We start from the raw sequence: 25,137 nt of genomic DNA on the forward strand, positions 1-25,137 counted from the left end.
GCTGACATATGTTATTCACTGTAGACCATATTAATACCCAGAAACAAAATCAAAATGTAAGAACTTATGTCTGCACAGACAATGGCCAACAACATCAAAACAGATTTTTGTCTTTCTACAGTTCAGGGCCTATTTGTTAGACAAACAGTTTCCTACATTTTTGGTAATTATCATTTTTTTTTGACTGCTTTAGCTGGAGTCGAAGTCATTTTCCCAATCTTTACATTTCTCAAACGCCATAGAACTCTAAGATAGTGTAAAAATGTTCAAACATAATGTACTTAGCTTAAGAAAAATAGTTGTGTGCCATTTCCCGCCCCCTCAGGGTACAAGAATGGAGGAGGCCCGAACAAGTGACTATTGTTATGTTGCAACTTTAAAAGGCTTGGGAATCAAAGGTGATAATTGTTAACAACTCCCGTTTGACTCTTCTGACTTCCTCTTAATAAACTTCGGTACTCCTTTCTAAGCCCCCTGGAGAACATGAACCATCGCGGGCCTACGTGTCTCCTCGATGCTAAAAGAACCCACCAGCCGAGGAAAAGGCACAACGACTGAATTCCTCCAACAAAGAGGGTACTCCGCGCGCCTCCATCGCACAGGTGCGACCTCTGCCCCAGCCTTGCGCACAGCTCCGCGCCAGCAAGGGAGGCTCGGGACCTGCCCCCGGCCCCGCCTCCAGCCTGCCTCACCTGGGGCCGCCCTCGCGCCTCTGCCCAGGCCAGGCCTTGGCCCCAGCTCTAGCCCTCTAGTCCCCGCGCAGCTCTCGACTCCCCGGAAACCAGAGGGCGGCCGACCAGTTTCGCGGCTTCTGGCGGGGCCGGAGCGGCAACACCCCCGACGCCACAGCAGTCAGACCCGCAAGGCGTCCCCGCGGCTCAGGACCTAGCCCGGCCAAGAAGGATGCTTAGAGCCGGCGACCAGCCTAGTGACCGCACTGGGGGCGGGGACACTTTTACCTGCTGCTGGCTCGGCCGCTCCTAGCCGGCGCCGCTCTCCTGGCAACCACGGCAGCTACACGGAGACCGGGAGCCGAAGGGCCTAGTGACAGCTCCCAGCGTGCACCGCGCTCGCGCCCACGCCGGCGTCGACGTCTGCGGCCTTCGATCCCCGCCCCCGGTCGGCTTCCTGCCTCCCGGCGCTAGCTGTTGCCACAGCGCCCTCAAGTGGACTGTCGCTGGAAGCGGCCACGGCTACCAATTTCAGGAGTGGTTAGAAAGGGGGTTAGCAGATGTTTTCATTTGAAGGGATAATAGGAACTGAAAACAGCTTTTAAATATTATTGTAATAGTATCTCAGTATTTCATATGAGTAACCTGAGGCCCAGAGAGGTTAGGAGACTTGTGAAGTTAGGAGACAAATAGTTGGTGTCAGATTTGGAACTATTTTGAGTCTAGAGCTCTATCAATCATATCTAGTTACTCCAAGGTAAATTGCACCGTTTTGCAAACAACATGGGGTAAAAAAATGAAAGTTTTTGCAAATACGTAATATATAACAATCTTTTTGCTTATATATTTATAAATATATAACAATCTTTTAAGCTAACAAAACAATTATAAAGAATAAGCTGTGCTAAGGAAGTTGTGTATTTCAATATAATGTGTCAATATTTAAGCATTCAATAGTCTCGGATATTAAAGGAGGAAGATATGAAGAGTTGAAATCATCATCCTTCAAATAAATGAATTACTTGAGACCAAACAGTAGTAAACTTCATTTTTTAAAGTGAGTTGTTGCTTCCATCTATGATTTCAAATTATTGGGATAGATATAATAATTTGCGCATCAACATAATACACTTTAATCACCCCAAATACTGATTTTAGAAAAATTGTCTTAAGCTATTATCTTAAAACATGACAGGATTTATTTATTTAGAATTTATTTATGGTCTAGGCCGGTCATGGTGGCTCACACCTGTAATCCCAGCAGTTTGGGAGGCCGAGGCGGGCGGATCTACCAAAAATACAAAAATTAGCCGGGCATGGTGGTGTGCACCTGTTATCCCAGCTGCTCGGGAAGCTGAAGCAGGAGAATCGCTTGAACCCGGGAGGCGGAGGTTGCAGTGAGTCGAGATTGCGCCACTGCACTCCAGCCTTGGCGACAGAGAGAGCCTCTGTCTAAAAACAAAACAAAACAAAAAACAGCAGTTCCTTGTTTTTAAGAAGTCCGATTGTAATTCTACCCTGGTCTTATATTTAAATAGTTTTTCATTATAAGTATTTACTGTGTCAAACTTTTCAAAACTATCTTTTAGTAGTAATGGGATGACAACTTCTCTTAGTTTTTACTTTTGTGAAAGTGAATAGTGGAGCTGTACATACGTAATCATTCTCATCTTCCTTTTTTACCCCCTAAAAAATGGTTAGTCCCGATAGACTTCAGCCATACTCTTTTGCATTAGGTAACAAAGAATTTCCTCATGTTTTTGCACCCGTTTCAATTTTGGAGTTATCCTAAGTTGAGAAGCAATGGCAAGTCAATTCTTGAAAATTTTGTTACTTTAGACAGAGGCTAACAAATGACCCTTGTTCATAAAGAGACCAAAATAAAGTGGGTTTGGGGCCAGGAATTCTGCTCTTGGATTTCCTGGAGACAAAGTCCACCTGTAACACCTGCCTCCATCACCTCCCTCAGTTCGAGTTAGCCAAAGGAGTGAACCTTGGGTCTGATTTTTATGGTCATTTCCAGGGAGGCTAACGCGCCAAGTCACGCTCAAAAGAAGCAGAGTGGGAGGATAGCTCACCTCTCGCCGCCCACCCCTTTCTCAGCGCTGTGGGCCAAAGCCTGGTTTTGAAAATGCGCGCCCCGCCCAGGCCTCAGGGGGTCCCTCGCCTTCTCGGTGGTGTACTCTCCGGCCGGCAGGCGGCGCTGTGAGCCAGTAGGCGGTGTCAGCCATGAGCTCTGTCACAGGCGCCTGCGCCGCCGCGGGGCTGCTGCTGGTTGGTCCGCACGTGGAACCTCTCCTGGTCCTGTTGACCCGGGCCCCTCGGAATCTCCAGCTTGGTCCGGTCCGGGACTGGACGCCCGCCATGGCGGCTACTGCGGCAGAAACGCGCATATTTCTGGAGGTGCGGAGACAGCTGCAGAGCGCGCTGCTGATCCTGGGGTAAGAACTGGGATTCTAGGCGCAGTACCCAGCTCGCTTTACTGCTGCCCAGGGATCGGGGGCTGGTGAGTCTCTCTCTGTCTCTCTCTGAACGAGGGATTTTGAGTTTCTTCTTGCCAGTTGCGTAGAGCCTCTCGATCACTCAAAGTGAAGCTTTCCCCTGTAGTCGCCTCCGCCACTCCCACCCCTACAGACAGTCTGGTATCTTTGGGTAGCTTTTTAGAAATTCAGGGTCTCAGCTCCACACCAGACTTAGGGAATCAGAACTTATATTTTAACAAGATTCCCAGGAGTCAAATGCACATTAAAATTTGAGGAACAGTGATGTAAAGCACTGTTGGCAGTGCCCGGCGTTTCCAACAAAACAATGCAAAAAATGATTTGTTTGCCTCTCTTCAGGATCCTGCTTACTGGATCAGTTCCTATGTGTGAGGTTCTTGTGTTGTAGATAACCTCGGGTCTTTCCTCCCAAAACTGCTCTTTGCAGAGAAACCACACAGTCATTCAATAAACTGAGTTTAATGAACCTCGAAGAAAGGTTGCAGATTTCTTATTGGAGCTCGTTCATTTATTCATCTTCTGCTTTCCAGTGAGAACGGCGAGCTTGTTATTCGCTACACAAACAAATAACTTTTAGGGAAAATGTTCTCTATTTTGTTTGACAGCAGTTTTAATGATTTGTGGTCCCCTTGTCTATTCCTTTGTGATCGCTGTTTCAAACAGAGTAAGTTAAATGTTAAAATCCTGAGATTGTTATTACACAGTGCCACAGGTAGATTGATGCTTAATTTTTTCCTCTTTTCCCTTAATCTGCCAGATATCTGGTGTGGCCGTTTGGAATATGGCATGAGAACTGAGTTCAAATGCTAGCTTCCTCACAAAATTAGAATAATTTAATCGGAATTTCTTCAATCTTGAAATAGGAATAACACTTAGTACTCTGAATGTATTTATTTTTCTCTTTCAAAAATTATGAATTTGGGCAAATATCTCCAATTCTGGTGCACCTTGTAGAGTAATTAGGAACCCAAACTCTACCGAAATAAAACAAAAACCACACACACACCAAACCCTCCCTTCCTCTCATCCAGGGGCCTTTCACAGTTCCCTTGGACTACTCCCCCTTGTTTAAGCAAGTTACACAGGTGGCTCACACCTGTAATCCCAGCACATTGGGAGGCCGATTTGGGCAGATCACGAGGTCAAGAGATCGAGAGTATCCTGGCCAACATGGTGAAATCCTGTCTCTACTAAAAATAAAAAATTAGCTGGGTGTGGTGGCACGTGCCTGTAGTCCCAGCTACTGGGGAGGCTGATGCAAGAGAATCGCTTGAACCTGGGAGGCGGAGGTTGCAGTGAGCCGATGTTGCGCCACTGCACTCCAGCCTGGCGACAGAATGAAACTCCGTCTCAAAAAAAAAAAAAAAAAAAAAAAGGAAAAAGAAAAAAAGAAACCTAACTTTGCTGGACTTAGTTTTGCCATTTCTTGAACTACTTATAAATGGATTCATACAGTATATACCTTTTTGTTTCTGGCTGCATTCCTTCCATAATATTTTTGAGATTCATTTTCCATCTATGTGGCTGCATATATCAGTAGTCCATTCCTTTTTCTTGCTAAGTTTTCCATTGTATGAATATACCACAGTTCATTTATCTGTTCTCCTATTGCTGAAGGTTTTTCTTGTTTCCGGAGTTTGCTTATTATGAATACAGCTGTCATAACACTGTCATATAAATCTTTTTTTGGACATACATTTTTATTTCCTCTTAGGTAAGTACCAAACAGTGCAATTTCTAGGTCATAGGATAGATGTGTGTGTTACTTTGTGAGAAATTACCAAACAGTTCTCCAGAGTGACTGTACCAGTTTACACATTCAACCAGAAAAAAAAAATGAGTTTCAACTGCTTCACATTCTCACCTACATTTAGTATTGTCAGTCCTTTTAGTTTGAACCATTCTAGTGTGTGTAAAATAGTATCTTGTGGTTTTAATTTTCGTTTTACTGATGACTAATAATGTTGAGTGCCTTTTCACTTGCTTTTTAGCAATTCATATATGTTCTTTTTAAAAGTATCGTCTAATTTTTTTGCCGTTAATCAGATTATTTGTCTTGTTTAATTGAGCTCTTTCTACAGTCTCAAAACAAGAGCTTTCTCATATAAATGCCTTGTGAATATATGACTGTTCTTATCTGTGACTTACCTTTTCATTTTCTTTTCTGTATTTTTTTTTTTGAGACAGGATCTCGCTCTACTGCCCAGGATGCAGTGCAGTGGTGTGGTCATGGCTCACTGCAGCCTCAACCTCCTGGGCTCAAGCAATCCTCCCACCTCAGCCTCTTGAGTAGCTGCTATACAAGTGCATGCCACCATGCCCAGCTAATTTTTGTATCTTTTTGTAGAGATAGGGTTTCACTATATTGCCCAGGCTGGTCGTGAACTCTGGACTCAAGCGATCCGCCCACTTTGGATTCACAAAGTGCTGTGATTACAGGTGTGAGCCACCATGCCCTGCTTCATTTTTTTTATAGTGTCCTTTGATAAACAGAAATTTTAATGAAGTCCACTCTGTCATTTTTTTTTTTTTTCCACTTAAGGGTTAGTTTTTTCGGTGTCTTAAATCTTTGCCTACCTTAAGGCTGTGAAGATGTTTTGGCAGGTTTAGTTTCTAGGAGTTACATCGTTTTAGCTTTTACATTTTGATCTGTGATCATGTTGAATTCATTTTTGTGTTTGCAATGAGGTAGGGATCAAAGTTCATTTTTTTGGTATAAGGATATTCAGTTATTCTATCACCATCAGTTGAAAAGGCCATCATTTCTCCCATTAAAATAACTCAGTATCTTCATGAGAAATCAGTTGACTTATACTGTTTGCATAGTGTGTCTTTTCTACCCTTTTAACCTTTCTTATGTCTTTCTGTATAAAGCAAAAAACTGTAAACATACTGTATTTCTCTAAAAATAGCATAAAACTATATGCTATTTTAAAAAATATATAGTTAGGTGATTTTAAATCCGTTCTGATGATCTGTGCGTTTTACTTAAAATGTTTAGTCTCTTTTATATTAATGTAAATATTGGTGTTCTTGTTCCTAATTACTATGGTTTGGATGTGTTTTGTCCCTATGTTTTGTCACGTTGATCCCCAATGTGGCAGTGTTGAGACATGGGGCCTAGTGGGAGGTGCATGGTTCCTGAGGGCAGATCCTTCTTGAACAGATTAATGCCCTCCCATGGAGATGGGTGGGTGAGTTCTCTCCCAGGAATGGATTAATTCATGCCCTAGTGGGTTCAAAAGGGTCTGGTTTCCTCAGTTTCCATTCACAGATGTAAAGATCTACTTATGTTAAGCCATCTTAGCATTTTGTGATAAACTTTGGCCATTCATTTATTCAATCCACAGATGTTTAATGTGTTCTTACTCTAGTGCCAAAAATTCAAATTCTAAGTGCTGAGAATATAGCCATGAACAGTAACAACAACAAAGACAAAAACACCTGCCTTTGTTGAGCTTACAGTCTAATGGTGGCAGTAGGGAAGAGTTGGCAGAGAATATACAAAATAAATATATATTTAATAGAAGTGGAGAAAAAATTAAACAAAAAAGGGATGGGGAGAAAAAAGTTACAATGTTTTATTTCAAACGAGAAAGTAACATTTGAGTATTAAACTGTAAGCGGTGAGGTGTAGAACTGACATACCTGGTAGGAGACAATTTCCCTTTGAGAGAAAGTGAGTATGAAAGGGTGCCTAGTTCAGAGAGATGCGGATGAGGTGGGAGAACACATAATAAAAATCTTATGGCATTGTGCTGGTACATGTTTAATAACCTACTCTCCATGAAGTTTAATAACCTACTCTCCATGAAAATAAACAAAAAGACAAACTGAGGTCTTGATCTGAAGCATTTGTTGATTTCTTTGGTGTGAATACTTTCACCATGTATGACCTTCAGCCTACCAACTTGGTGAGGTGAGTTGACCTGCTTTGCAGAACTCCAAGGATTTTAACAACAGGTTCTCCAAAGCTTGTAGCAGCAGGGCCTACTATACCACTGTGACTTAGGAACCATCGAAAGGACTTTAGCTTGTAGTTAGAGTGAGAGATGAAGTCATTGGATAGTTTTAAGCAGGTGTGATACCTGACAGAATACAAGTCAATGGTGAAGAAAGCCTCGAGTATGAAAGTATTGTATGAATTATGTCAATCAAACTTAGTCTTAAAGTAGGACATTCTCCTAAAGAACCATCATCCAACCCTCACAATTGGGAAATATGTTGCTACCATCTTACATCATTCATGTTTTGCCGGTTGCCTACATAATATCCCTAAAAACAGAAGAATCCAGTTCAGAATAATGCATTGCATTTCACTGTCGTGCTTCCTCTGTCTGTTTAAATCTAAAAGAGTTCCTCATTTTCCATTGACTTTCATGGTCCTGACACTTTGCAAGATGACAGTACAATCATTTTGTAGAATATCCTTCCATTTGGATTTGTCTTATGTTTCTTCAAGACAAGATTCAGATTTTGCATCTTTGGCAGGAATGTAACAGAAGTGACGCTTCCTGTTAGGTGGCACATGATTTTGCTTTGTTCCATCAAATTGGTTATGTTAACTTTGAGCACTTAAGTAAGAGTGTCTGCCAGGCTTCTCTACCTTAAAGTTACTCTTTTTCTCTTCATAATCAATAATTGGAGGGTATTCTGAAATTATGTAAATACCGTGTTCCTCATTAGAGTTTCATTTTATTCAATTATGTGTATCGGTAAGGACACATGATTCTTACTGTGGGTTACTCAGTGGGTTTTATTTTTTATTTTATTCAATGGGCTACTCTTTTGCTCATATTATACCAGACATGGCCAAGGAAGTCCTTTCTGAATGGTTTCTGCATCTTTTTTGATATGTCCCTGTCATTCTTTGATTTCTTCATGTTCTAGCAACATGTTCCAGGCTTATTTCATTCTTTCCCTGTTACAGCGCTGGATGTAGTCATTTTACCAAGGAACTTTATTTTTGGTTTGTTCGTTTCATTTTTTAAAGCAGAAAATGGCCTTTACAAACCAAGATCTGGGCACGAGGTGTACTCATCACTATTGAGTGTTGCTTCTCCCAGAACTAGGGTATGTGTGTATAACTTATATATGATGTTTATGTATGGTTGTGCCTACATACATATGTACATACCTGCATTTACAGCTATCTATATTACTGTATCTATTTGTAAACATTGAAAACCATGACTTCACACAGGTATTTCTACAGGTATTCTGCCCCACCACCATAAGGGCCATTCTAGTTTCCTCCCTTTCTCTTTTTGTAACTCCATTCTCCCTCAGTAAGAATTATGGCCCTCATTGTCCCAGTGGCATTTGTTTATTTGGTCAGTTCCCTCTATGTAATTAATAGTCCGCTGGCATCCTTTGCCACCTCCCCCTGCTCATTGTTGACGCTCTCCTCACCTGCTTGGACCCTGTTATGGACTGAATGTTTGTATCCCCTCAAAATGTACTTATTGAAGCCCTAACCCCCAAAATGATGGTGTTAGGAGATGGGGCTTTGGGAGGTAGTTAGATTTAGATGAGGTCTTGAGGGTGGGGCCCCTCTGATGAGATTAGTGTCCTTATATGGAGAGGAAGAGGCACCGAACTTCCTTTGTCTGCCATGTCTGTTGTTTAAGCCACCCATCTATGGTATTTTGTTATAGCAGCTGAGCTAAGACAGGCTCTGAAACCCCATCCTGAGCTGGCCTCACCTCCTGTTCAGATTTCCTCCTCACCTGTCTTGGGATCTGACACCCCTGCTGAGTGGTGCTCCTGGTGGATGCCCTCCACAGCCTGCTTGGTTTCTCATATCCATGCTGGGCCACTGTGTCACCACCCTTGCACTGATGCCTCCCTTGCTTGGCCCTATAAAATGACTAAAGTTTTTGGGACTGGGAAGAAATGTGATAAACCAGAGATAGGGTGGCAATGGATACTTAGGAACCCAGTGGTAACCCTTGCGGCACTTGGAAGTGTCAACTCTACACAGTCTAGTTTGAAAGTCATTGAGGCAGCAAACAGACATTGTTATTTTTAGAGCAGTGGTCAGAGAACTATGGCCCATTGGCCAAATCCTACCTGCAGCCTGTTTTGGTGCAGCCTGTGAACTAAGATTTGGATTTTTCTTCTTTATCTTTTTTACTTTTAGACAGGTTCTTGATCTGTTGCCCAGGCTGGCATGCAGTGGCATGATCATGGCTCACTGCAGTCTCCTGGGCTCAGGTGATCCTCCCCATCTCAGCCTCCTGAGTGGCTAGGACTGCAGGTGTGTGCCACTATACCCAGCTAATTTTTAAATTTTTTTTGTAGAGCCAGAGTCTTGCTATGTTGCCCAGGCTGGTCTGAAACTTATGGCTCAAACCATCCTCCCACCTTGGCCTCCCAAAGTGCTAGGATTAGAGGAGTGAGCCACCTCAACCTGCTGATTTTGCATTTTTTAAGGGTTGTTTTTTAAAAAATAAAAATTAGAATATGTATTCTACTTTGAGACCATACATGGCTCATAAAGCCTAAAATATTTACTATCTGGTCTTTCACAGAAAAAAAGTTGCTGACGCTTGTTTTAGAGGATCATTATTGCTTAAACACCATTGCTTGAAATTGGACTTTTGACTCGGGTTTGAAGCTGTTGTCCCTTCAAAAAACTCAGGTGCTTAATATTCTGTATTGCTAATTAAGTGCAGATCCATATGCTTTGAAAAGGAACTAGCCAGAAAGTAGTTGTAAGATTTTCTAAGGCAGATTTCTGAGGCCTCACCAAGATTCACACCTGAACACATCGTCTGCCCCGTGTACTCAGATGACACTCAAGCAAATGACTTGCTCTCTGCACTTAGTTGACACCATGTGGATGGCCTGCTGTCTGCACTTAATAAGGAGCCATGGTACTTTGTACCTCTGTTGCAATGCTAAGCCTATTGCAGTTTCAGAGGAGGGTCATTTCCATACATGCCTTTGTCCCCTCTATACATTTGACATCTGGGGGCTTTTGATAGGGACTGTGTTTTACTCTTTATTGCCTATACTGAGTAATTTTTGTTTACTGTGAATTGTATTAGTAAGTCCTTTCACACCTGATATTCATACATCACTATATTGTTTTCTTCATTAATTCCTTTTCTTAAAATTGACAAATTTTTCTCTTGTATCTTTGTTTCACCGAATCTTGGTCTCTTTATTAAAATCTTGTATATGAAATAACAGTACTTTGCTCTGATTTACTATAAAACGTTATTTTAGTGCTCTTCTCAGAAGGAAGAACCAAAAGTCTGTCCCAGAACTTGCATATTACGGTGACAATGAAGGGCACTCTCTGACCAGATCTAAATCTAGTGTAGGTTGCTTTCATTTATGATCTGCTTGCTGCTGTTTTTCTGGGGCAGTGACTTTAGAGCCTCTATTGAAGAGGAACAAAGAGATCCTTGGCCATATTTGTTTCTTTCATCATGTGGTTTTCATTATGAGAAATAATTTGTTTGGGTTTTGTTTTTAATTACCAGAGAACCGAAAGAAGGAGGTATGCCCATGGATATTTCCATAATGCCATCTTCACTCCAGATGAAAACCCCTGAAGGCTGCACAGAAATCCAGCTTCCAGCAGAGGTCAGGCTTGTACCTTCCTCTTGCCGTGGGCTACAGTTTGTTACTGGAGATGGACTGCACCTGCGGCTGCAGGCGCACGTAGAATTAGGCACAAGTGAGTAATATTAGCACTTCTGCTTCTGTATTTACCTTTTAGTTATGAACCAAGGTGATTTTTCCTTTGATAACTTGAACTTTTCCCAGGTGAAGGGGTTGAGAAGCTGTAGGGTCTTTGTCAGCCTTGCCAGTTATTGGCTGTATGCAATTGAACATGTTACTTAACCTGTATGAGGCTTCCTCCCTCCCTCCCTTCTTTCTTTTCCACCCACAGCAAAATTGAGCAGAAGGTGTAGAGATTTCCCATTTACCCACTGCCTTGTTTCTTTAATTGTAAAATTTTCTGGCTCACAGATGGGAAGATTAAATCAGATGGCAAGTGTATAAGACCTGACTGATTTTAAAGCATTACATGGAAATTTATTCATTCAGCAAATATTTTGGTTTGTGCTATGTGCTAGGCATCAATCTAGGTGCTGGGGATACAGAATTGAACAAGGTAGGGAAGGTGTCTGCTCTCATGGAGCTTACATTCTAATTGGTGGGAGCAGATAATGAGCAAACAATTTAAATATTAAGAAAAGTGTTATGATAATATAAAACAGAATAATGGGATAGGGAGTGACTAGGGTTGGCTAAAGGATGATCAGTGAAGGCCACTGTGAGGAGGTGATGGTTGACCTGAATCCTGAATAAGGAAATCCTATCCATGTGGTGACAGTTCCAAATAGAGAAAACAGTACACAAAGGATCGTGCAGTTGAGTTTGATACTTAATTTGATTTTGATTTTTACTATGCCTGTTATATTTACAACATTTTGTAACTGGTATAACGATTCGGTAAGGCAGTAGAAAATTTGCTTTTTCTAAGACCTCGGGGTTATTTATTGAATAAAATTATTGGCTCATTACATCTATTACAATAGATGTACTATATGCTTTGGGGGATTAAAATTATGTTAAAGGGGGAAACAGGCTGTAAAAGACTTATATGATGTTTATTATCAGAGAAAGATTGTAATTCTTTCAGCTGCACACTGACACTTCACTGCTGCCTCATCTGTAATAAACCTTTTATCTGAGCAGTGTGGATCCTGGAGATGGGGTCAGCAGGAGTGTTTGGAAGAGCCATTTAGAAGATGTTGAGTATTCCCCTGAGTCTCTATTGTGGGCTTTTGTGAGGAAAGAGAAGATAGAGAGGGTTTCATTTCTTTTTTGCTGGAGAACAATGTTTGCTCAAGTCCTGGGTTAGTGAATAACTGGTTTGAGTTGGACAGGGTTGGTTTTAGGAACAAGGGGTAGGGAAAAGAGATGGATGTCATGGCATTTAAATATTATAGGATGAATACTAGGAATGACTGTTGGAATAACCATAGCAAGAAGGTTAGGGTCACCAAGCTGGGAAGTAGACTCCCTGAGTGCACCGAATAATGGGCAGAGAAAGTGTTTCAGGGAGGAGGCCATGAGGCTGGATGTTGTGTTGTCATCACCTTCTCCTTCACAACAGTTACCTCTTTTACAAGAGTAACCACAGCAGGAATTTTGTGTTGGATCCTGAGATTTGCGAAAGGCAAGCATGAAAGCCACAGTGGAGTGTTTTCTGGGGCTGTGATGTTAGAGATGGAGGAATAGAGACCACCAGGGACATAGTATTGGGTTTTTGCCCATCCATATTCTGTATTCTGTAACTGAATATACAAATATCAAAACCGGAATTGTTTTTAAAAATTTAAATCCAGAAACATTGTTTAAACTATAGGACAAAATAAATTGATTGCTATGTGCTGATTTGCATATTTTTTGTGTTCATTGGTCTCCTATTTCTTTACACTTTTAATATATTTTACTCAAATGTCTGAAAAGGAAAACTACCAAAGGCCTGTTCCGTAGTGCGTGAAAGAGTATGCAAAACAGATTCCTCAGCACTTAATTGCCTGAGTGCTTTCCATATAATAGATGGTGTATAAATATTTGCGGAATGAATAAATATGAATAGATGTGTACTGGTGTGAACTTGAATCAAACTGTTTTGTAGGAAGTGACTTGAAAGTTTTAGCATTCAGTTTGTGTTTCAGGGTTTTTAAAAAGATGACTTTTCAATGCTAAGAACACCCTTTTAAGGACAACTATAGCAAACATCATACTGGTATACTGCTATTTTGAGTGTCAAACTGTGACCCTCAATGTGGAACTAGCTACAGTAGGATCTATTACAGCACGCGCATTAGATTGATCCCCGGCAGCAACACTCTCCCAGGATTCCTCTATATCAGAAGCTCTGAGTTTTAAACCCGACCCAGTGCATCATGCTGGGTGACCAGCAGAGGGTAGTGTTTCACTGAAAATTTGTTTGTGGGTCTGGAAAGAATATTTTGGATTCCTAGGTCTCCTGTTAATCTACTCAAAGTTAAAGAATAATACTGTTAATTTCACCTTAGTGCTATAGGGATTTCTGACCAACCACCCCTTAAAAACTGTTAAGATTTTTAATTGCCAAGGCATAAACCTTCTAGCATCAGTTTTTTTAATCTTATATACAGAAAAACACAAACCAGATCCACATTGCTTGATTCTGATGGATATGAGCTCATTCGTTTAATTAGATTTTTACAGACATATTTTAGTTGTTTCTTTTAAATGAAAGTTTCCTTATTTCATAAAAGAAATAATGGAAACTAAGGGAACATGCTGCCTTATGCTTCTCTTACCATAGTGTGAGAAATATACATTTTTCCCCACAGCTTTCAATGTTTTACCATAGCTTTCATTAGACATTGACTTTTGCTCTGGAATAACTGGACTCTTTTTGGAGCCATTCCATTCCCAGGGAGGTGTCCAATAAACATTAGTTTGAGATCTTTGTTCATTTGGTAATATGCTAGATTGGACATAAACCTAGTTTAAATAAAATTAAACTCAAATTTGGCTGGGCATGGTGACTCACGCCTGTAATCCCAGCACTTTGGGAGGCCGAGGCAGGTGGATTACAAGGTCAGGAATTCAAGATCAGACTGGCCAAGATGGTGAAACCCCGTCTCTACTAAAAATACAAAAATTAGCCGGGCGTGGTGTCGGGCACCTGTAATCCCAACTACTCAGGAGGCTGAGGCAGAGAATTGCTTGAACCCAGGAGGCGGAGACTGCAGTGAGCCAAGAGCATGCCACTGCACTTCAGCCTGGGTGACAGAGCAAGACTCTGCCTCAACAACAACAACAAAAAATGAAACTCAAATTTAAGAGCTCTATTTGTTCACACCAATGAAACACTATTGTGAGACATAGCAGAGGAAAGCTGAGAATGTTGGAGAGCTATGTAGTTAGCTTGATGAGAAGGAAATAGTTCTTTTTCACTCATCCTTAATGTTGGTATTTATAGAATGAGAGAACTAACAAATGCTACATGCGTAATCTAGGGGAGCACCTAGCTCTGGAACACTTATCAAAATCTGTTGTTTTCAAAAACACTTCACAATATTTGCTTCTGCTTGAGTCATCAGATAGTATTAATTAAATGTGTACTTCTGGGTGGATCATAAACTGCTTATGGATGGTAATTTATTGTGGCTATTGAACTGTTTAAGCATGATAATATATTTGTTTCAATCTCTAAAATTAGCTATTTCATTGACTTTCTTTAGAACTGATTTCAATGTTTAATCAAAGCTCGCAAGCCCAAGAATGTTGCACATTTTATTGCCAATCCTGTGGTGAAGTCATAATAAAAGACAGGTAAGGAATATATTTAACACTGATTAATTCCATGCCTGGCAATGGTTATCTCTCTTTCTATCAGAATTTTTCAAGAAATTGCCAATTGGGTAGTATATGGCCTTAAAGTGAGAGCCAGCTTAATGTCACTTGGAACAAAATCAGCCACAAAACTTGCTAGCAATCAGAGTGATTAGCTCTTAGGGACATAAAGGGGAGCACTAGGATGCTGGCTTTGAGAGAGGAGAGCTTATCTCGGCTGAAAACCTGTGCTGATCACTGAAGCACCTCCCTCCTGAAAAGAAACATGGGACCTGTCACATGTTTCATCCAACACGATGCTGAGTGACATTTTCCACATTTCAGTAATTTTTTCCACATAACAGAAGCTTTTGCACAAAAACTTTTTATTTGAACTATTTTTATCAGTGCCTTTCTAAAATCCATTTCCTATTTCTCCTGCTTATTAAAACAGAGCATACAGAGCACAAATTAACCTTTTCTCAATGATTAGGTTAATTTTATTATTTATTCTTGCCATGTGCTGCGATTGCACTGTTGAGATGGGAAGGACTCTTTGCTGGTTTTTGTTGTTGTTGTTGTTGTTGTTGTTGTTGTTGTTTTGGCGGGTTTTTTTGCAGTCCCAAAGGCTTTTTAATTTCTTTTTTTTTTTCTTTGTTTGTCTTCTTTCTTCCTCATGTCAGCCTTCTTGTTTCTTGGGCACAAACCCTTCCCCCTAAAACTTCAGCCACAAGTCATTCATAGGCTGGGGAGACAGATTAAATCCTAATTATTGTTAATAATATTTAAAGAATTTAGAGTTCTTTATTAGATGGGTTTCCTGAGCCAGGTTCCTAAGACTTATAAGTAAGTGGATCCTTCCCATCTGAAAACTGCTTCTCTTCCAGTGTTCCTTATCTCAGTAATGCTGTACTTCTGCCTGTGTCCTCAAGGTAGAAACCTGGTGTAGACAGAAGTTCCTCCCTCTGGAGGCAGAGGAGTCCAAGCTTTCAGATTCCCCGAACTATACTGGAAGATGAAGAACTGTCTTGGGCTACGCATAAAATACACTAACAATAACAATAGCTGATGAGCTTTAAAAAAATTGCCAAAAAAATCTCATGTCTTAAGAAAGTTTACGTATTTGTGTTGGGCCACATTCAAAACCTTTGGGCCATATGCTGTAACATGGATCAGCTTGCTCTAAGGGGCTCCCCCCATAAATGGTCAGTTGCTAAGTTCTTTTGTTACTTTTTTCATAGCATGTCTAACATAAGTCCACTTTCCTCCACCCCAGTGCCTCTACCTTAGTTGAGGCCACTATCTTCTCACCTAATTACACTTGTTATACCAGCTCCTCATCCACTGAGCCTCCCTGTAGTTTTGTCCTCTCGTCTGACCTATTTTAGCACAACTAAGTAATTGTTCTCAAATGCATCAGGCTCTACTGGTCCCTCCATGACCCCCCATTTCTCCAGTATAAATTCCAGAAACATGCTACGTTAGGACCTTTATGAGTTTACCTCTATTTACCTCTCCACCCTCACATTTTATATCTCTCCCAACCTATTCCTCCTCCCCCAAAAAACATGCCATTATTGACGGCTTTCTGTACACAGCTCTGGTGATAAATGTGCAGCCCTATAGTCTTTTCATGATTTTTTTCACCCTGGGGCCTTATGAAAGTGACTTCCTTTCCTGGAGGAATGCACCCCACACCCTGTCTCCCCCTGGTTGGCTCCTACCTGAACTTCAGAATTCAGCTGACAGGACAGGTACCGTTATAAGCCTTCTGTCAACCCTGGGTTGGTTTAGGTGCTCCTCTAAGGTTTATTTGCCTGTCTTCACAACTAAACTGTAGGCTTTCAGAGTGCAGATAATCTTCTTGTCCCCTGTATCCTTTATCCCTACTCTTTTGAGAGTGCAGTATAGTGTAGACCCTTCTGAGTCTGTCTAGTAGTACAGACTCAGAAGCCGGAGTAACTAGGTTTGCACCTGACATTTACTAGCTGTGTGACTCTGGGCAAGTTACTTAAGCAGTCTGTGCCTCAATTCTTTTATTGCAGAAATGTGGCTAACAGTAGGACCTATCTCATAGGGTTGCTAGGAGAATCGAGTGAGTTTAAGTGTTTATGACAGTGCCTGGCATGTGGCAACGTGGCAAGCATTCCATATGTATTAACTACTGTGATAATTACTGTTCTTATCATCATCATCATCATCCCCATCTGCAGCATCAGGCACTGTCCCTCGTAAATAGTGTGCTCTCAATCAATTTTTGCTGGGTTGAATTGAATAAACGTTGACATGTTTGTTTTGGCCTTCTACCAACCTCTCTTGCTTGCTTCCTGATTTCTGGCAGTGTCCTAGGTAGATGAGATGGCACAGAGTTAATCTGGCATAAGTGAGAGGTTACAAATGGAAGATCCTCAGAGTGACTGTCTTGAGTAAGAAATGAGGTGACTTTAAATTTGCAGAGGAGGGAACCTCATCTTTGCTTGGATTACCTAAGTGTTGAAGTTACTGCATGTACTTGGTGACAGGCCCACTTTATCCTGAAAGGTTCAGGGGATCTCAGTTTACACTGTAGTTGAACCAAGAGTGTTTTCCTTCTCTCAGTCTATTTTAGGCTTTGGTTGAATTCTCAGATGAAGTTTCTGAAACATTCATTCCTAGACAACAATGGGGATTCCTAGAAGTTACAGTTGGAACATGTTAAATCAGTGTAACAGTATTTCTGGGTGCTGCTTGCAGTAAAGGATATGCTGGCTCATTATTGGCGGTTATTTGTTTTCACTGGAACAGGATGAGAATATGAAAAATCTTGTATCTGTTGCCCCCATTTTTTCTGTTCAGGAACTGTATCTTCTGTGTCAGTCCCTTTTACAGTGATGGAACTGAGAACTAAAAGGGCAGCACTCACTCTCCCTAACCCTGACCATCGTCTGGCCCTGGAGGCAGGAGCAGGAGAATGGGACCTGGGTTTGAAATCCAGCTTCATGACTTAGTAGCTGGGAAGTTGTGTTTGTTCTACCTCAGGTTCTTCTAATATAGCCTTCTAATAAGGCCTATTTTCCAAATTTGTCAAGAGGGTTAAAGGATATAATATATGGAATAGTTAATACTCAACAAGGTCTTTTAAATTGGTTTTACAGATTTCTACACTCTTTTCCAAATTGTTCTTATTAGCAAACTAGCAAATTATCTAGTTTAGTATTTCAAACCTTTTTGTTTCAAGACTGTGATTCGCATACTCTGCATGTGCCAAGGAAATGAATTCCCTTTCTCTTTTTCTCGCTGAGAAACAGTGGACTTGATTTAGCCTTTGCCTCATTTAAGCAAGTCTTACCCAAAAACCTTTTCATGTCACAACTGTGTGCCTGGCATATGCATGCCTCTTCAGTAATGCAGAGAAATCCTTAGTAAATGACTCAAGGCTTTGCTTACCTTTAACTCTTAAGTAGCTTGCCCTTTGACTGAGTTGTATGGATAAAGATGCTTCCTTAAGTATCTGCACATAGATTTCATGTTGACCATTAATGTCAAACCCAGTGTTGTTCTTATTTCTCCCTCAGTTATCTGTTTTATGTGAGTGGTAAGGACAACTTTGTGCTCGTTAAATAGAAAACAAGACCAAAAGTTTTCAAAAGAGCATGTGTGTGCCAAAAATCAACTAATTGTAAACATATTTCCCAGGAAGGTACCTTGGAATATGTTGATTATCTGTATTGGGAGCACCTCTATAGGAGCAGTGGAACAGAGTTAAGATCTGCTTACTGGCTAGTCTTATTATCTGGGAACATGTTACATTAATTTCCTGGGCTCCAGTTTCCTCACCTGTAAAATGAGGATGTTGGATTAGATAAACCTGTTAGAGTGCTATGAAACATAAAAATTCCCTGATCAATGAACCTCATTTGTATTTGCGGTTTCATGTACTTTGTGATTCATCATTATTTCGTAGTGTGAGACTAATGCTTATTCTTTTTTTTTTTTTTTTTTAATAAAAAAGGTTCTTGTTAATTATAGAAATAAGATGTAGAGGACAGTTTAAACAGTAAGACTCATTAGTGGCTTTTAAATACTTACGCACCAGGGCACATGATACCTGCTAATTACAGCAGCGCCTAATTTTAAGGTCACTTGTTCTTAGCTATTTGATTGTGGTTATTCGAAACCAAATAATGCCTCATTTATTTATAATTAAATTCTCCAATTTACATTTTACCAGATTAACAGTTTTTCTGTAAAATGTGTGTGAATGTATGTAATTTTTGATTATGCTCTTGTTAAGATTAACGGGCCCTAATATCCAGCAACAATAATGAAATTTATTTTGTTGTGAATAGTCTCAGAAACAGCCAAATAGTCCTTGTGTTTGGAATTTATATATTCTAGAAATAAATTCATCTCATACATGAATGAAATCAGTTGGCCAAACTTTCAAACTCAAGCCTTTTGATTTTCGGATGATTTGAAACAGAGTGGCTCTCCTGAGGTCTCTGGATGTTTCACCCTGTTCTCCCTGCACTGGCAGGGTAGTGCTAGGTGTCAGCCTAGATCTCATGAGGGCATTGACACCCTGGAGGGAAACCAGCAAGATGGGATCTTTGGAAACATGAGATGTCAGGATATCCAACCACTTGATTGAGCCACTTGGCAGACCAGCAACAATTGTAACCTGAAAATAACTACTCCCAAGAATATAGTCACATTTCTACAAAGAGGTTAAAAAAGAGTATATTCACCAACTGCACTATTGGTAACACTGTACAAACTTTTGGAATAAAATTATACTTTTATGGCTCTAATCATACTATGTATGTAATAGTATTAAAGTGCTAAGCTAGTTTTATAGGATTTGTGGCCTGCCAGTCGGAGAATGTCACCTGAATTTATCTAATTCCAGCAGCCATATTTTGAGCTTTAGATAGTTGATGTTATTAATATTCTTAATGTCCACTTGGTTATAATCCAATCTGTAAAAGCTGTTATTACCATTGTTATTATCTTATCACTGATTAATGGTTCATTTTAAAGCTAAGGAGCATAATTTTATTTTCTTATGTATGTTTCTTTATTTTCACATTCTTCATTTTTCTTTACCTCTATTAAAGTTAAGGGGCATACATCTTCTTGTGTATATGTTTAAGTATTAAACATTGATATCATTTGTATATTTTAAGTTTCCTAAAAGTCTGTGGTCATGGTACATTAAAAATAACTAGGAAATTTTAATTTATTGTGAAGTTGTGTTGCTGTTCATTATAGAACCTTAAGCTGAGAGAAAATTCAGGAAATCATTTCACTGTTTTTTTGAGCTCCACCAGGATTCTACCTAAAAACTAACTTTGAAAAAGATGGTATCTATTTTATTTTGAAAATTCTCTTGGGAAGTAGATCATATCAAAGTCTATTTTCCAGGGTTTTAGATAAATATGCTTTCAGTAAAGCAGTGATTAAAATCTTTTGTTCTGAAATGTTTTATGTTTTCTTCAAAACATCAAAAAAAATTTTCTGCTTTAAAAACTCTTTTATCTTTGCAATGACTTACAGATTAGGCACTTTCTTGCTCCTGGTGTCTTATGTAGATGGTTATAGGATATATTATAGCTTTTATTCACATGATAATGTAGTCACATTAAGTTTAAAATATCGTATTTTGTGTTAATGTGAGTTGTCTCCCAGATCTCTGTAAATCTTGGGGCAATTTTATTTCCCTGATCATGTAGGCGATTTTGCCATTGTTGTCTCTTGCACTGTATTGAGGGTTTGTTTATTGGCACTACATGCAATATGTCAGGAGACAAAAGATCTTAATGATGGAGAAAGTCCAGGAGCCTATTTAGGCCTAACTCCCTCCCACTCTAAACAGGCAATTTATTTGCCTTTTTCTTCTTCTGATTCTTCTTGGTAAAATTCAAATCTGACCTGTTATTCCGCTTAAAATTCTGTAATGCTTCCTACGCACCTGAGGTACCAAGTCCCTACCCCTTAGCGTGGCCTAGAACACCCCACACAGTTTGCCACCATCCTACCTGCCCAAGTGTCCTCTATGGCTGTTCTGCATTGCCAGGGCAGGGAATATATTCTAAGGAAAAAGTTTGGTTTTGGAGGCAGGAAGACCTGAACTAAGAACCTGCCATTACTGGTCACCTCTGATTCTGTGAACTTATGCAGATTACTTAACATTTCTGAGCCTCACTTTCCTCCTCTGTATAGGAAAATGATATTTCTTGTCTCACAAAGTTGTTGCGAGCATTAAATGAAATAAGGTGTGTTTAGTGCCCACCAAGGGTCTTCTTAAGTTACCTAAACATGTGGACTCACAAGGCTACCACAGTCCACATTCTTTGCCAGCTTGCCAGCAGGGCAGCATCAAGAATTCCTCTCAGCAGGGGCGCTGCATGTTTGCACAAGTGACAGCTCACATACCTTTCTGGGGACTGTCGTCTCCCAACACGGCGTAGTTCCAGGTACAAAGCATAAGCTCCACATCAGGGAGGAACGGGAGCTGCCGTGGCTCAGAAGAAGGCCTTCTGCCTTAAGCAGCCAGTATTTCTTGTAACAATTCTTGATATAGTTTGTAGGGTTCCCAAGAAGAGACTGCATTCAGGGAAGGCCAAAGTATCCTATCAGACATTTACAGCTCATTCATATTTCTTCCTGGTTCAGATGCAGTTTACCAACCAAGGATCATTTTTACCGTAAGCAGTGTTGCCTAGCAATATAGTCGATGCCTAAGATCTTACCTGGTTTCCAGGGTAACAGAGCTAGGTGGCTAAACCAAAAGTCAGATTCTCAAGCAGCAAGGGAAAAGGTTTGTTAACTCCTGAATTCCAGTGTGCAACAGATACAACCAGTGTGAAATGCTTCTCACATTTTAGTTATCAAAATACACTAGTTCATTTCTTCAACAAATATTTAAGAGCTCATGCTATATGTTAGAAGCAATGTAAGACAGCAGAAATACAGTGGCAAAGTAAACATATATGGCATCTACCTTCATATTGTTTCTTCCATGATGCCCTTAATTCCTTTCATTGCCTGGAGAACTACTATTTATCCTTCAAAGGCCAGCTCAGATATTACCTCTTCTCTGAAGTCTATGTACAGTCTATTCCCATAGTACTTTGTATATATTGCCCTGAATTCATAGATTGGTCTTGGGGATCCATGAATCCCCTAAATTAATATGCAGATTTTGTGTGCTTGTAGAAATGTATGTTTGAGGAAAGAGGCTAACACTTTTCTTAAATATTCAAAGGGATCTGTACTGCTCCCCCTGGCGCCACACACTCCCCCACCCACTGCAAGAGTTTAGAACCATTACTCTGTTACGAGCATTTATAACATGTGCTTTTGTTATTTGTTTATAGGTCCATATTTCTTACTAGCACATGAGTACCTTAAGGGAGATGACTGTATGTGTTCATATTTTGTGCCAGTAGAATGCCTTATTCATGGTAGACTTATAGAAAGTGTACGTTGAAAGAATCACTTCTCAGTATGTTTAACAGGCTCAGCACCTTGATGATACCAGTGGTGCAGTGTATACTAATTTCAAAGGAAAAGTTCTTCCCTATGTTAAACTAAAATCAGCCTTTCTTGTTTCTAGCTTTGTCCTCTGCAGTTATAGATTGTGTACCCTCTTCTGAATTGTAATTGCCCTTTTATGTGACTCAGTTGATTGGGGAAATCAAAGGAAAATAGGGGGAATTGTTTAAAAAAAAAAGTAGCATTCACATCTTAAATATTTTTAACATCTGAATGTACATTAATTTACTAGTATTTGTGTTTTGTTAGGAGGAGGAACTTAGCAGATATCACCTTAACCAGGTTATCAAGATTAGCATCACTAAGTTGTGTTGATGTGATATACTCTCTGATATGATGTGATGAGAAGGGTACTTTTCACTTCTGTGAGATTCTTTCCCCAAATCCATACCACCAGCCTAATCTTGAGACGATATTAGACAAACTCAGATTGAAGAATATTCTGTAAAATACCTGATCTTTTCAAAAATCTCAAGTTTCTGAAAAATAAGGAAATATTGAGAAACTGTTACAGACCAGACGAGACTAGGGAGACATGATGACTAAATGCAAAGTATTATCATGAATTAGATCTTGGAACAGAAAAAAAGGATATTAGTGGAAAAACAGGTGAAATTCAAAGTGTGTAGTTTTGACAAATCTACCATGGTATCATAAAATAGTAACTTTAAGGCCAGTTGGGTGAAGTGTATATGGGAACTAATATATTACCTTTGTAAGTTTTCTGTAAATCTGAAAGTATTCCAAAATGAAAAGTTTATTAAAATATGGTAATAGAAATTATAGAAGAAAGTTGTTAGGTGATTTGACAGTTAAGACATGTAAACCAAAATAAAAGGCAGTAACACCAAAAAAATTTGTAACAGGTTAATAAACATAAGGCTAATAATCTTAATATATAACACATTTTTACAAATTAATAAGAACATAGTAATACGGACCCTGGAAAATAGTCACTAATCACAATTCACAGAAGAAACACAGTGGTCTATAAGTGGAAAAACTAGATGAATCTCTCCAGTAATTTAAGAGTTGCCAATTAAAGCAGCATTGAAAATACTTTCACCTATTACTAATGCAGAAATGAAAAAATGATAGTATTCATTTATGAAAAGGGTGAGTGGAAGAATTATAGATTGGCACAGCCTTTCTGGAAAGAAATTCACCAAATAGGTGTTGGGTTTTAAAATATGCATACAATTTGTGCTTATCATCTCACACTTATATAAGATTCTTTTCAAGGAAAATAGATATGTTCATAAATATTCTAACAGGAACATTCATCACAGAGTTATTGATAATGAAAAACTCAAAATCTAAATATCTAACGGTTGAGGGAATGATCTCAAAAGTTTTGATTATGGAATAGAATATTGTGGACTAATTAGGATTCATCTAAATAAAACAACAAAAGCAAGATATAGTATGTTTAGTCACCATTCTCAAACTTTGTGATATGTACAGATACATCTTTTGAACGGATGGCAAAGAAATACACTGTCATGTTTAGTTACTTATATCTGGGTAGTGAGATAAAAGGATGATTTTTCCTTGTTTATACCTCCTTGCATTTTCAAAATTAGTTATAGTGAGTATATATTACTTTTATAATTGAGGAAAAATTAGCATTGCAAGCCTTGTGGTTAATGAGTTTCTTTCATCTTTTATGCTCATTTAATTAAGAGAATGTTAGTTCCATTTTATTCTGTTAAAAATGATTTTTCCTCTTTCCACTAGGAAGCTCCTCAGGGTGCTCCCACTGCCGAGTGAGAACTGGGAAGCTCTAGTTGGAGAATGGTGTTGTCATCCTGACCCCTTTGCTAATAAACCACTTCATCCGCAAGAGAATGACTGTTTTATTGGAGACTCTTTCTTCTTGGTGAATTTAAGAACCAGTTTGTGGCAGCCAAGACCTGAACTATCCCCAGTGGAGATGTGCTGTGTTTCTTCTGACAACCATTGTAAATTGGTAAAATATCATTTCAAACTAAATGCTAATTTAGAGGTTGTCTTAGATACTGGTTTCTTCAATCTTTTCCTAATTAAGGCCTTGTTACATGGACTGCTGTAAAGGCCAAAATTCATTATTTTCAACTGTCATCACTATCTCTGCTTTATCAAAACAGGAAGAGCATATGGCTTTAAACTAAAACAGCCACAGGGACCTGGAAGAATAAGGAGAGGAAGACCTCTGCAGTCATAGAATTGGGAGTGCTACCATTTTACAAACAAAATGCCCTCCTTTCTTGTTCTTAGGACAATATTGCATAATTTGTGTGCATTTTATCCTAAGTAGTCTGATTTAAGTTAAAAGTGTTCTGTTGCTCCAGGATATCTACTATACTATTAGGCTGAGGTATTTTACTATTTCTGCCCACAGTCTAGACTTCTGCTGAAGTCATAAATGCAGATGTCATCAAGTAAAAAGAGGAATGGAGGAGCCCAGAAATGGAGATAAAGCTTGTGTTGCAGGGTCTGAATTGGTGCTTGACAGTGTGAGGTCAGGTAGTTCTTGCTGCGTAGGTTACTTTGGGAAGAAGGCAATTTTCTCTCACTGCAGAGAACACGTTTTACTTTATTTTAAAAGAAAATCAATGGCATTGGCTTAGCCCTGTGAGAAATCATTCCACTGATGGCCAGTCAGTACAGATGTTATTTAAAAAGTAAAGAAAATCATTGCCAGAGAAGCATTTTAACATCTGATTATTGGTGGGAATGAAAACATTGTATTTTAAATTTCATTCAGAACTCATTTAATTTTTGTAATCAGAACTGAAACTGAGCGACTGCAGGAAATATGCAGTAGATGGGCAGCTCTTAGGTTGTAAATTAGTTTATAGAACTATTCTGAGGGAGACGAAGGAAATTCGTCGAATGTGGACGTTAAGTTGTTGTCAAAGAAAATTATTTAAGTGCCTCATCTTACACTGTAAACAGAAATCCCTTAATCTAAATATGGTTCACTTTGGTGAAATGTGGTACTTTACATTTTATATTTTAAAAGGTAAATAGTAAGTTAATATACGTTTATGTTATATTTAATATGATTAATTAAATTTGTATTTTAA

General features: G+C 39.5%; 2 protein-coding genes across 33 annotated transcripts in view; one reads left to right on the top strand and one right to left on the bottom strand.

The window, feature by feature from the left end:
* Nucleotides 1-1,068, bottom strand: part of DOP1A (DOP1 leucine zipper like protein A) — a 105,980-nt gene extending 104,912 nt beyond the window's left edge. For all 19 annotated transcript variants that reach the window (XR_012433639.1, XM_074037580.1, XM_065543776.1 and 16 more), the window contains exon 1: nucleotides 960-1,068. The gene's annotated coding sequence lies outside the window, so the exon portion shown is untranslated. The remainder of the gene's footprint in view (nucleotides 1-959) is intronic.
* A 1,852-nt stretch (nucleotides 1,069-2,920) lies between these two features.
* UBE3D (ubiquitin protein ligase E3D) overlaps nucleotides 2,921-25,137 on the top strand; it is a 210,066-nt gene continuing 187,849 nt past the window's right edge. For 8 of the 14 annotated variants that reach the window (XM_065543795.2, XM_065543796.1, XM_005552482.3 and 5 more), the window contains exons 1-4: nucleotides 2,921-3,112; nucleotides 10,666-10,862; nucleotides 14,443-14,533; nucleotides 23,807-24,038. In XM_065543795.2, coding sequence (XP_065399867.1) covers nucleotides 3,036-3,112; nucleotides 10,666-10,862; nucleotides 14,443-14,533; nucleotides 23,807-24,038 — 597 coding nt within the window. In that variant the 5' untranslated portion in view covers nucleotides 2,921-3,035. Of the gene's footprint in view, nucleotides 3,178-10,665; nucleotides 10,863-14,442; nucleotides 14,534-23,806; nucleotides 24,039-25,137 lie in introns of those variants that run through there. The other 6 variants (XM_074037589.1, XM_074037591.1, XM_045390288.3 and 3 more) reach the window with 3 other exon arrangements.

Source organism: Macaca fascicularis, chromosome 4, assembly GCF_037993035.2.
Source record: "Macaca fascicularis isolate 582-1 chromosome 4, T2T-MFA8v1.1".
NCBI lineage: Eukaryota > Metazoa > Chordata > Mammalia > Primates > Cercopithecidae > Macaca > Macaca fascicularis.